This window comes from Mesocricetus auratus, unplaced genomic scaffold (assembly GCF_017639785.1).
Source record: "Mesocricetus auratus isolate SY011 unplaced genomic scaffold, BCM_Maur_2.0 Super-Scaffold_100010, whole genome shotgun sequence".
In the NCBI taxonomy this organism is placed as follows: domain Eukaryota; kingdom Metazoa; phylum Chordata; class Mammalia; order Rodentia; family Cricetidae; genus Mesocricetus; species Mesocricetus auratus.
Genome location: NW_024429194.1, coordinates 82,726,944 through 82,739,955, shown reverse-complemented (window position 1 = coordinate 82,739,955; position 13,012 = coordinate 82,726,944). Strand labels below are relative to the sequence as shown.

At 46.7% G+C, this 13,012-nt stretch overlaps 1 protein-coding gene across 2 annotated transcripts in view; it reads left to right on the top strand.

The window, feature by feature from the left end:
• Srebf2 (sterol regulatory element binding transcription factor 2) overlaps positions 1 to 13,012 on the top strand; it is a 59,812-nt gene that overhangs the window by 34,915 nt on the left and 11,885 nt on the right. For both annotated transcript variants that reach the window (XM_040752726.1, XM_040752727.1), the window contains exons 8-12: positions 177 to 369; positions 867 to 1,048; positions 2,960 to 3,236; positions 5,886 to 6,055; positions 12,545 to 12,713. In XM_040752726.1, the coding sequence (XP_040608660.1) occupies positions 177 to 369; positions 867 to 1,048; positions 2,960 to 3,236; positions 5,886 to 6,055; positions 12,545 to 12,713 (991 nt within the window). The remainder of the gene's footprint in view (positions 1 to 176; positions 370 to 866; positions 1,049 to 2,959; positions 3,237 to 5,885; positions 6,056 to 12,544; positions 12,714 to 13,012) is intronic.

Below are 13,012 nucleotides of genomic sequence, written 5' to 3'. Positions count from 1 at the left end.
CTTCAAGTGACACACTTCTCCAGCAAGACTTTACCTCCTACTCCTCCCCTGCAGCCACCTGCTGGGTACCAGATATCAAATGCCAGCAACTTCTGAGGACATCACATCACCCCACCCCACAGAGTTCTATAAAAACACAGATGGTAATCATCTAACCCTGAGTTACTGTTTTGAAGGTCAAAGATGAACCAGACTCTCCTCCTGTGGCACTGGGCATGGTGGACAGATCTCGAATTCTGCTGTGTGTCCTCACCTTCTTGGGCCTCTCCTTTAACCCCTTGACTTCCTTGCTGCAATGGGGAGGGGCCCATGACGCTGACCAACACCCATACTCAGGCTCTGGCCGCAGTGTACTGTCTCTGGAGTCAGGTAGGTGGGATCCCTAATATGGCTTGGGTTAGGTGGACTCTGTGGCAAAGTGACCTGTGCAAAACTGTGTGGTGTGTCTACCTAGTCCAAACTCGGGCTGGCCTCCCACCTGCTTGCTTCCGACGGGCTAGCCTAAGTTATGTATAATAAGACAAACTTTGAGTTTAGTTGAGACAAACAAAGCAAATGTGGAAACTGCTTGATTACAGTTAGCATGTAAGGAGGGGGTGGGAGAGATGGGGGAGTGCCTGTTTGAGGGACTATATAGTACTATGTCAGGTGTGAGATCGATGTTCTAATGTCCTTTAACTGAGGTTTTTGTGGCACCCAGCTCTGTGGTGCCAGGAGATATAAAGATTCCTATTTAGGCTCTAGAGTTGTCTACCGTTTCCTCTGAAATGATGCAGGCGGCTCTTTGATCTCACTCTTCTGGAGTCCGTCAGGTGCCTTGCTGCTCCACAAGGCCGTGTAGTCTCAGCTGAGATGCCCCTCTCTAGGTTCTGGGGGCTGGTTTGACTGGATGATGCCAACTCTCCTCCTATGGCTGGTAAATGGTGTGATTGTCTTGAGCGTCTTTGTGAAGCTGTTGGTCCACGGGGAGCCAGTGATCCGCCCACACTCACGATCTTCAGTCACCTTCTGGAGACACCGGAAGCAGGCGGACCTAGACCTTGCCAGAGTGAGTTCTGCCATCCACCTTTGTTTCTTTCCTCTATGCTGACTTAAGAACTCAGAGAGTGTTGTTGATTCCCCAGTGTGTATGAAGTCCCGTGGCAGGTGCTGGGGTGACTGGGGAGAGAGGAAGGGACCCATACCTGTGACAGGTCCAGGACAGTGGTGGGCAGTGCACCTGTGCCTACATCATGCTGTGGACCGTCTCTCCAGCCCTCTGAATTAGGTTTTTATGTCCAGTTTGCTGGAGAATCAGGGTTTAGCCGAAGGTTTTTATTTAGAATCAGTTACAAGGAGAGGTTATGGGGAAGGCTCTGTGGCCCTTTTGGCACTGAAGGAGTCAAACATGTGCACTTTGGGAGTCAAGTGACTCAGAATGGTTCTGAGCAACAATAAACCCCAAGCTTGCTGTCCCTTCGGCAGGTTATCACACCTGAATCTCAGCACGCCATAATCTGTGCCTATAGCCCTGGGCCCTAAAACACAAATGTGATGGGGGTACTGTTCACAGGAGTATCATAGAGGCAGGTTTAAGGGTGTTTCATGATGCCATTCTGCAGGCCGTATGAAGAGTAGGTTGGGGAAAGGAAACAGGAAAGGTACAGAAACAATTTAGGAGGCTCTTAGAATAGACGGAATAAGAGGTAAGAGCCTGGAGTTTAACACTTTAAAAGGATAGAAGTGAGTAAATATTTTGAGATGTAAAGTAAATAATAATGGTGTTAACTCAAAGGTGGAAGAGGCTGAAAGGTATCAAGGGCTCTTTTGAGGCCGTTCCTTGGACACACTCAGATGACTTTGTATGTGAGCGGTGAGCAGTGACCAGGAGGCAGGCCATGGGGCAGAAACAAGTCAGTGCCTGAGTGGAAAGCTGCATTCTCGCTAGGAGGGCATGTTTAGGGAGAGTTACACTAGTTGAAGCAAAGGAGCAAAACCAAAGACATCCTGAAAAACAGCAAGCCTTCTAGGGAAAGAGCGTCTCGTTGCCATTGATAACCTCTCTCAGTTACCAGTATCAGCAGGAAGCTATAGACTCCATTAGACCCTCAGCTTGGCAGAGATCCCAAATTGAGGTAGTTTAGCAATTTAGCTATGAGTTGGCCTTAAAGCTGTGGTTTTTGGGCTTCTATAGGCCACAGGATCACAGGCTACAATTCTAGTGCTGTGATTGAACAGGTCTGAGGTGGGGCTCAACAAATTGTAGAACCTAAGCATGTACTTTATCCAAAGACTAGTTTCTACCTTATTTATAAAAGCTACTGTAACAGCTGGCAGCAGTGGTGCACACTTTTAGTCCTAGCACTCAGGAGGCAGAGGCAGGTGGAGCTCTTGAGTTCGAGGCCAGCCAGGGCTACACAGAGAAACCCTGTCTCAGCCTGGAGGGATAGCTCAGCCATTAAAGGCTAGGCTCACAACCAAAAATATAAGAAACCCTGTTTAAAAAAAGAAAACAAGGGGCTGGAGAGATGACTCAGTGGTTAGGAGCATTGGCTGCATTTCCAGTGGACCCGGGTTCAATTCCCAGCACCCACTTGGCAGCTCACAACTGTCTGTAACTCCAGTTCCAGGGGATCTGACACTCACACACAGACATACATGCAGGCAAAACACCAATGCACATAAAATAAAAATAAATGAATTATTTAAAAAGAAAGCAAAACAAGAAGTTGCTGCAAACTGGCAACATTTGCTCAAAGAACACAATATAATTTAATTTAGCAAAAAGGCAAGGGAGTCTTCAGAATATTTGTGGTGATTCTTTGTGGGGGATAAGGTTACAGGTGGCTTCTTTGTATGTTTTATAGTTTTTCTTTTATGGAAATTGTGCTTCGCTCTGGTAAAAGATGGGTGAAATAGAAGTGTCTTAAAACAAAAAGGTCATGGCAAGGCCAGTGACCATATTACTGCTGCTTTATAGGGTGATTTTGCAGCTGCTGCTGCCAACCTACAAACCTGCTTATCAGTTTTGGGCCGGGCACTGCCCACCTCTCGCCTGGACTTGGCCTGTAGCCTCTCCTGGAATGTGATCCGGTACAGCCTACAGAAGCTGCGTCTGGTACGTTGGATACTCAAAAAAGTCTTCCAGCGCTGGCGGGCCACCCCAGCCACCGCAGCTGGCTTTGAGGACGAAGCTAAGAGCAGTGCAAGGGATGCAGCCCTGGCCTATCACAGGCTGCACCAGCTGCATATCACAGGTGAGAATATAGCTGCTGCCTGGCTTGCTGCACGGTGCCCCACACATCTCTTCCTCAGCTTGCTTTGTCAGAGCTCCACCTTAACTGAAGCCACCTTTACATGGCTTTAATGCAGCCATCAACCTGCATTGTCTATAGCTGTAGTTTACCCTCCTTTCCTCCCTCCCTCCCTCCCTCCCTCCCTCCCTCCCTCCCTCCCTCCCTCCTTCCCTCCCTCCTTCCCTCCCTCCTTTTTTTATTTATTGATTTTATGTGTATAGATGTGCACCACATGTGGGCAATGCCTTGTGAAGGCCAGAAGAGGGCATTAGAGCCCCTGAAACTGGAGGTACAGATGGTTGAGAGCTGCCGTGTGGGTGGTGAGAATTGGACTCATGTCCTCTGAAGAAACAGCCACTGAGCCCCCTCTCTAGCCCTGAGTTTACCATTTCTAAGATGGGCATCATTCACAGTGTCCAGGAGACTCAGAAGTCCAATATCATCCTTGGCCATCCTGAGGTACATGAGACCCTGTCTCAAAAGAGAAGGAAGAAAATGAGGGACCAGAAGGTGGCTCAATTGGTAAAGTCACTTGCCACCAAGTAATGTCCTGAATTCAGTCCTAATGACTCCCATGACAGGAGAAAACTAACTCCCTCAAGTTGTGCTCTGACTCACACACACACACACACACACACACACACACACACACACACACACACACACTCAATACCAACAAATGTTTAAAAGATAAAAGTGCTGCCTAGGATGGCTTCCTGCTCAGGAATTTGGTTGAGCAGTGGTATCACTGACAGCTGAAGGAAATAAGGTGTGAAGTTGTTTTCCAAGAAAGGGTGTTTTGGGCACTTGCATATGAGACATGGAGGAGAGACAGATATTCAGTAGACATTGGACCTATGGGATCTGCACCCCAGTTAATGAGCCCTGGGCCTTCAGGGGAAAGTGAGAATCAAGAGAATCTAGAATATCTAGAATCTAGGGATAGGGAGCAGTGTAGTCAAAACAGACACTTTGTAGCTGGGCATGGTGGCACTTCCTTTCCAGCACTTGGGGGGCAGAGGCAGGTAGGTCTTTGGGAGTTAAGAGGCCAGCCTGGTGTACATAAGGAAGTCCAGGTCAGCCAGGAGTACATGGTGATCCCTGTCTCTAAAACAAACAAACAAACAAACAAACAAACAAAAAAGACACTGCCTAAGAGGAACAGCAGTCAAAGGTCAGAGGAAAATGAAGAGTTGTGGCAAGTAAGAGGGACAAGTGAGGACAGATGGTTAGAGAAGGGAAGTTTGCTGCTTATGTGTCCACTATCGGTAGATGAAGTCCAAGATACCTGTGGGGTGTGGTCCTAAAGTATGGAACATTCCTTGTGGGTTTGAGAGGGAGCAGGCCTAGTCGTGTAGGATGGAGGAGAGACCAGGAGATGAGGTGGTGCGGTCAGCTTTAACAGGAAGTCCCTATCTGCAGATCTCTCCCCCTGATTTGTTTTTTCCTGTCCCTCACAGTGCCCTTAAAGCAGATTCCACATCCTGGGCTCTGATCAGGAAACTAAGCTGCTAGGGTCTAGAGTTCCAGCTAGAACACTTCACCACTCACCTCTACATTCCCTGAACAGTCTTGACTCCAGGGGTAGGGGTGCCCACAGTCTGATTTTCATGCTGTGCTCTGTCCTGAGCTTCATGGGGGAGACAGATACCCATACAGAGTGACCTCAGGGACTAAGAGCTCCCCATGCTGATAACAAAAAGACAGCTGGGTAAAAAGAACCCTCAGTAAGAGGGCCTGGTTGCTGCTGCAATGGCCCTGAGGTGAGGGGACTGCTATTCTTTGTCACCTCCCAGCTTCTGTTTGTGGACCAAAGCAGGAAACCTCACCATAGGAAAGCTTCAGGACAGCCATGATGGGCCCTTGGGCCTATGCCAGGGACACTTTGTTCTCTGATCTCATGCTCCAAGCCTTCTGCCCTCTAATCTAACGTGTGTTACTGGCAGCATCATTCAGTTTTATATTTCTCTTTCTGTGACATATATGGGAAGAGGATGAAGAAAATATAATCCACTTGGATTTTGTGTTGTGTTTTCATTTTCTCCCGTCAAATATTTGGAAATTCAAACTTTTGTCAACAGAATAGTGTCATGCTATTGACACCGCCTTGGAAAATGCTGCACACACACCTCTGAGTTCTGTCCAATGACCAGCAGTCCTGACACCTCCACTGTCACAGAACCAGAGCCATGTCCCCATCAGTGTGAGAGATAGATGAGCACATAGCTAGTAACTGCAGAGCCTGCATCCCATCTAGACTACCTGATCACAAAGGTGTCTCCTCTCCTCAGCACCTCGTGTACTAGTTACTGTGTTTACTCCGTAGCAGAGATGAGAGGAGTCCTTTACTCTCTCTCACAACTTGGAGAGTAGGCAGAAGGGAGTTTGCAGCCACAGGCAGGAAGCTGAGTCAGACTGCATCTGGAGTCTGCTTTAGCCCTCGAAGACCCACCCCAATAGCCTCCACCTCATAAAGGTTCCATAGCCTCCCCTAACAGTGCCACCAAGTGGGGATTGAGAGTTGAAATGCCTGAGCCTGTAGGTGACAGTTGACTATGTAGAGGGAAAAGAGACTCTGTCAACATCAGTGTCTGTTTCTGCCTGCCCTAGGGAAGCTTCCTGCAGGATCTACCTGTTCAGACGTTCACATGGCTCTGTGTGCTGTGAACCTCGCTGAGTGTGCCGAGGAGAAAATCCCACCAAGCACACTTATTGAGATCCATCTGACAGCTGCCATGGGGCTCAAGACTGGATGTGGAGGCAAGCTGGGCTTCTTGGCTGTGAGTACCTTACGATTCCCGAATTAATCACTTTCCCCATCACTGTGGTAAACTACCTGGAACAACTTGAAGAAAGGATTTATTTTGGAAAGAGTATGGTTCGTCATGGCAAGGAGGAAGAATCAGAGTTAATTTGTATCCCTGTATCTGTTAAGTAGGCCCCATGTCCGAAAGTTCCACAACTTCCAAAACAATGCCACCAGCTGGGGACTAAGTATTTAGACAGCCTATGAGTGATATTTCACATTCAAGCTATAATGTTTCCATTGAGCACCTTCCCAGCCTGGAGCTAAAAGGCAGTATGTACCCCACCACTTGAGGGTTGGTTTTCATTTGCTCTTCCACAAATACTTAGAGCAGTGAAGGAAATACAGCACGGTGCCCTCTTGCTGGGGTTTTCAGGCACAAAGCCTTACAGGGACATTCTGGTGTGTAGAGTGAAGCCTTTTCCTTGCCAGCCACTTTGGTTTTTCCCCACCAGTCGCCCGGGCTCTGCCGCGTTGTAGTCCCCAAATAACACACAAGACACTGTATTATGAAGCTGTTAGCCTTGCTTGTTTCTTACTGGCTAGCTCTGACTTAAGTATTTATCCCATAATTGTTAATCTAAGTATTTCTCTTACCAGAGAAAAGTTCCGGACATCTTACTTCTCTGGCGGGCTACATCATGACTCCCTGTGTTTCTACTACCCAGAGTCCACCTCACCTCCTAGTCCCACCTATCTTGCTTCCCTATTGGTCAACAGTGCTTTATTGACATATATACAGGATTTCCCCATCATTGGTTCACTGAAGCAAATGTATCAGCTTATAGACTTAGGCATCTGTATGTGGTATTCATGTTTGACTTCGCCCTTAGAATCTTGTTACACATGCCGGGCGGTGGTGGCGCACACCTTTAATCCCAGCACTCGGGAGGCAGAAGCAGGCGGATCTCTGTGAGTTCGAGGCCAGGCTGGACCGACAGCCTCCAAAACAATACAGAGAAACCCTGTCTCATAAAAACAAAAAAAATAATCTTGTTACACTTCTGATCTCTTTAATTCACCCAAAAGCTGTTTTGGGGGGTACCTAGTATGTATTGGTCTCAGGACTATACATCCAGAAATAAAAGCCAGGAGCTCTCTGCAAAGAGCTCAGATAGATGCAAGTGGGAACTAAAGTTAGGAGGTGTGTTCTACTTGCCTGGCAAGGTGCCAGCATTGGTTGTTCAAGCTGGCTGACTCCCAGTCGTTGTTATCAGCTAGTCCATAGCATCTGCTGACCTCAGGCTTTGCTTTCTCTAGCAGAGGCAGTGCCCCACTTTGCATAGATAACTGAACACATTAGATATGTTGAAAATGGAATTATCTTATCTCAGCTTGTTGCCAGTTGATAGTGGAGGTGATATGCTGAGAACAGACCCAATAACATGCTGTGTGGTAACACAGATCCATTGCCTCAAGTGGATCATTGTCGTCTCCGGGAGAGAGAACTCAAGAATACTCTCCACTCTGTCTTTATGACCATTGGTTGATTTATGCAAATTCTACATAATTTCTGTTCTGGACCAGATACTCCCAGAGGGGATAGTACATAGATGCATAAGATCTGGCAGGAGACCCCAGAGGGTTCAGGCTTTTAGAAAAACACGTGGGTTAGTGGTGACACAAGATCATCTTGCCACACCGAAGCTCCACTTAGCTTCAGTTGTCATTATTGCTAAATTATAGCTACCTTAAAAAAGCACTCAGCCTGCTTGAGTCAAGCACACCTGTGGTAGCTGAGGATCAAGAAAACGCTCTGTTATAATTGTCTTTAAAAGCTGGGGGATGTGGCATGCCTTGTTGAGCCATCTACTTGGGAGGTTGAAGGAAGAGAATCACTTGTGCCTAGAAGTCCAAGGTTAGTCTGGGCAGCATAGCAAACCTTATCTCAAAACAAGAAAGAAACAACAACCCCCTCCCTGCCTGTGACTTCCTCTGGAAATCCTGTCAGCCTAATCCACAGTCAACAGTTCAGTATATGGTTCTCACAAGTTTTCCTGCACATTTACATGATGTTATAATCCACTGTGCGAGGCTGATTCTACCGTAAACCTTGACTTACCTCTTGTTCTTTTAACTCAGTAAGTGGTGTTGGGCATCTCTTCTGCAGAGGTGGTTAGCACTGCTGAAGGATGTTCGCAGCACCTCCTGTATTACTGTTGCAAACTGCTACAGAAAGGAAATGTTTTTATATTGTCACTCACCTCTATGAGCTTCCTCATACTAAATCACTAGTGACGTCTCTAGTGATGGTGGGTGCTCGTGGAGCAAAATGTATAAACACCTGAAACTTTAATGATGTTGCCTAATTTGCATAGTCAGTGAGGTAAAGGAGGAGAATGATGGGTAGCTAGTGTGACTACCCTTTTGGAGCAGCTGGATTAAAAGATGCAGACAATGGCACATGCCTTTGATCCCAGCACTCAGGAGGCAGAGGCAGTCGGATTACTGTGAGCCTGAGCTACAGAGTAAGTTCCAGGTCAGGCTCCAAAGTGACACAGAGAAACCCTGTCTTGAAAAAAAACAGAGAAGGAGAGGGAGAGGGAAAGGGAAGGAGGGCACTTGGATTTTGGTGAGTTATTAGTTAGCCAGGTGTTAGGAGCAAACAGAGGGCTTACCTCTGAAAATAGTGTAGACCACACTTTCTGTTAGTGGCACTGTCTAACTAAAATTTTTATGGTCGGACAGTAATGGTGGTTTGGTTTTGTTTGTTCCATTGTTAGTAGTTCCAATGTCCTAAAAAGTATTTATGTCTTAAGAGCTTTGTAGCGGGAAATCATATGTGCAATTGAAACAAGAGATGCTTGGTTTTATCTATCTATCTATTTATTTATTTTAGTTTTTTGAGACGGATTTTTAGATTTATTTTTATTTTATATGTCTGTGTGTTTTGTCTGTATATTGTCTGTGCACCATGTACATGCCTGTGAGTTACCATGTGGATCCTTTGAAAGAACATCTAGTGCTCGTAACTACTGAGTCATCTCTCCTGTCCCTTGCCTTGACTTTCTTCTTCTTCTCCTTCTCCTTCTCCTTCTCCTTCTCCTTCTCCTTCTCCTTCTCCTTCTCCTTCTCCTTCTCCTTCTCCTTCTCCTTCTCCTTCTCCTCCTTCTCCTTTTCCTTCTCCTTCTTCTCCTTCTCCTCCTTCTCCTTCTCCTCCTTCTCCTTCTCCTTCTCCTTCTCCTTCTCCTTCTCCTTCTCCTCCTTCTCCTTCTCCTTCTCCTTCTTCTTCTTCTTCTTCTTCTTCTTCTTCTTCTTCTTCTCTTCCTCCTCCTCCTCCTCCTCCTCTTCCTCCTCCTCCTCCTTCTTCTTCTTCTCCTTCTCCTTCTTCTTTCTTCTTTCTTCCAGGGTCTATCTACCCCTGGCTGCCCTGGAATATACTACATAGATGAGGCTAACCCCGAAATCACAGAAATCTGCCTGCCTCTGCCTCCTGAGCGCTGGGAGTAAAGGTGTGAGCCTCCACTTCTCGAGTACGGCTATTATAGACATGTACCACCATGTCTTCAAATCAAATTAGACACAAAGCAGACCCATTTTCTCTTCCATACTGATTCTCACATGCTAATTGCTTTTTAAAACAAGACAAACAAAACCAATGATGTCATTTAAAGGAAGGTAGTATAGTCTAGTTTTTCCAATGCAAAGCACCTTGATCTAGTATTTTACATGGTGTCCACAAGATATTGAATATTTGTATTTTCATAAAAAATTTCAGATATCACCTGGCTCCCTGAGCACTCAATGTGGCACTTGGAGTGCTTGGCACACAATTTGTGAACTATAATGGGGAGGGGGACTGGAGTTGGGCCTGATCAAGGAGTACTGGATCTGAGTACTCATGGTCCAGGAGGACTGGACAGCTCTAAGCACCCTGGGGCTCCTGCCTGTGTTCTCACATCAGGTACTTGGGTGAGTTATAGGAGAGGCTTCTGTGCTGCTGCTTGGGAGAGGTCTGGTGTCTATGAAATGTAGAGGGAAAGTTTTTTTTTTTTTAATTAGGAACAGTATAATTGACCTTATAAAGCCAAGAAAATTAAAAGAACAATAACAATTATTTTCAGTTTCCCTTATGAAAGTCAAGTTGTAGTGTCTCCTGGATTTATATTTCCTATTAGTTCAAACCACTAAACTCAGGTCTCCCACAGAGATTTGTTACTAACTGATGCTTCTTAAAAATTCAGGCAGTTCACAACTGCCTGTAACTCCAGTTTGGGGACTCTGACACTATCTTCTGGACTCTGTGGGTACTGCACTCATGTGCACAAACACAAAATCTTTAAAAATTCTTAATGTCAGGCCAGGCATGGTGGTGCTTGTCTTTAATCTTTAATCCCAGAACTCAGGAGGTAGGGGCAGATAGATCTCTGAGGGTTCAAGGGCAGCTAGACCTACAAAGTGAGATTCTGTCAAAAAAAAATAATGTCTACAGCATGATTTCTATTTTTTTAATTCAGCTTAAAAATTTATTTTAACTTAATAGTTTCCTAAATGGATTTTGTAGATTCTTTTTGCCATGGACTGCCAGACTCTTTGTGCTTTTCCATGTTATCCAGGACCCCTAAGAGTCCTCTTCGTTTTCCCTTGGGACAGCCACCTTACCCTGCCAACCAGCCCTATGCCCTTGAGAGAGTTGCTCAATTGTTAGAAGATTCTGGGATGTAAGAAGCCCCAGAATTACACACATGCATCGCACACACACAGCCTCTGTTGTCCCACAGTTGTAGTTATTAGTTCAGCTTCATTGAGCACTTTGAAGGTCACAGCAGGTCATGGGGTTCTGCTCTATTTGCTCTCACAATACCTTGTCAAAGCTGGACAGTAAATAAGAAATTGTGTCATTGCCCCGCTGAATTTAAATGAAATGCTGTCCTAGTCCCATACACTGCCATCAAAATGCCAGTAAGTGTCTGTAGAGCAGTTTGGCCAGGCAGCTGTCCCCATGTTCCCCTTCAGAGTCTCCCCATTGCATCCTTGAGTGGTTATGCTTTGGCTGTGCTATTTCTGACTCTGGCATTCAAGTTTTTGAAGCTGTTGCATTAGCTGATTGCTGCTTAAAGTCTTATTAAAGGTCAGAACATCAGCCTACCAGACCATGAGAAGGATGCCCTCATTGTGCCGAAGCTGGAAAAGGGACATTCCCAGACCAGCAGCCCCTGCGGTGGACACCCTGAGCCCTGTGCATGCCCCCCCCCCCAACCTCTGCTCAGCTCCCTGTTCAGACTGAGTAGTTTTGTAGATCAGAAGCAACTATGTTCTGGGAACCTGTCGTCAGGGCTCAGGGCCAAGGGACACGCAGTAGGGTTCCTGCTACATCCTGTCCTGCTAAGCCTGCTTAAGCCTTGCAGAGTCTTTTTCTCTTTCCTCTGCTAGTATTCAACAGGTGTTCTTAGGAAGGGGCCCCAGAAGTCCCCAACTTTATCTGTGACACTGCAAATGCTAGCCAAGCAGCCTCCTCAATCCTTGGACTGCTCAGGTAATTTAAAGGGCATATTTTAGAGTATTTTAGGCAAAGTCTGTTGTTTGACTAATTTTTCAGCTCTTACCAGAGTGTGAAGAGTTTGTGCACACTCAAGCCAGCGTTCAGGACCTTGGCATGTTTGTGTGTCCATGTATGACCCTGAAAGGAAGCCTCTACAGAAAGTCTCATGCCTTCCTTAATGAGCCCTAACCTGAGAGAAAAGACCAGAAATGAACTTCTTGACCCTCGGCAAACTTAAAATGGTGATGGATGTAAACAGCAGGTCCTTCATGACTCCCTGGAATCAATGTAAACCTTTTTTTATGTATGTGTGCTCCACATGTGTTCCCTTAGCACTGGAAGAGTTGCTTGAACGCCTGAGACTGAAGCTGTTATAGGTGGTGTGAGGTATATGGTATGGGTGCTGGGAACCAGAACAGCAGGTACTCTTAGCTGCTTAGCTGTCCCTCCAGCCTCTTTTTAAATTAACGTGCTAAGGGTTAGGTTTCCTTATGGTAGTTTCAAACAGAATGGGTTGATTCTCCTCCCTGCCCCTCCCCCACCCCCACTTCCGGTAGCTTCCTTTCTTTTTTTGGGGGGGGCGGTTGGAGACAGGGTTTCTCTGTGGCTTTGGGGGCTGTCCTGTAGACCAGGCTGGCCTCGAACTCAGAGATCCTCCTGCCTCTGCCTCCCGAGTGCTGAGATTAAAGGCGTGCGCCACCACCGCTCGGTAGCCTCCTTTCTGTTTTCGTGTGTTCTAGAGTTCTCGTGCTTCCTCAACACTGCTTCCAGTCTCTTGTCCACTTTCATGTCCTAGTTCATCCCCAACTAGGATATGGACAAGAGTGTGGGGTTTACCCTTCTGTGGTGGGATTGCTCCCAGGGATTCATGCAGGGCCTGTCTGTCGATCCCCTTTCCCCAGCGTCTGTTTCTGATGGACTCACCGTAGCTACATCTTCACTCTGCTACCCTAGGTCACTCGTGGTCCTTTTCTTTCACAGAGCTACTTCCTTAATCGTGCCCAGAGTCTGTGTGGCCCAGAGCATAGCACTGTCCCTGACTCCCTGCGCTGGCTCTGCCACCCCTTGGGCCAGAAGTTTTTCATGGAGCGAAGCTGGTCAATCAAGTCAGCAGCCAAGGAGAGTCTGTACTGTGCCCAGAGGAACCCAGGTGAGGGTGCCATTCATTCCCACTGCTCAGAGCTGATGACAGGCTAGGTACAAGACAAGAGTGACAAGAGACCCTGGTGCCTCCACCTTAGTATCTTTTTTTTTTTCCCTGATTGACTCTCATAAAGGTTAAGTAACCTTCTTGAGGTAAAGCCCGGTCAGAGCCTGTCTGTAACTTAGCTCAGTTCACAGCTGTGCTGTGTGGTTAGTCAGTGCCTGTGGTCACTACATAACAGGGCACACATGTTAAGTTGTGGTTAGTACTAGCTGTATTCTTAGCCCCTGTTCTGGACACTCAGG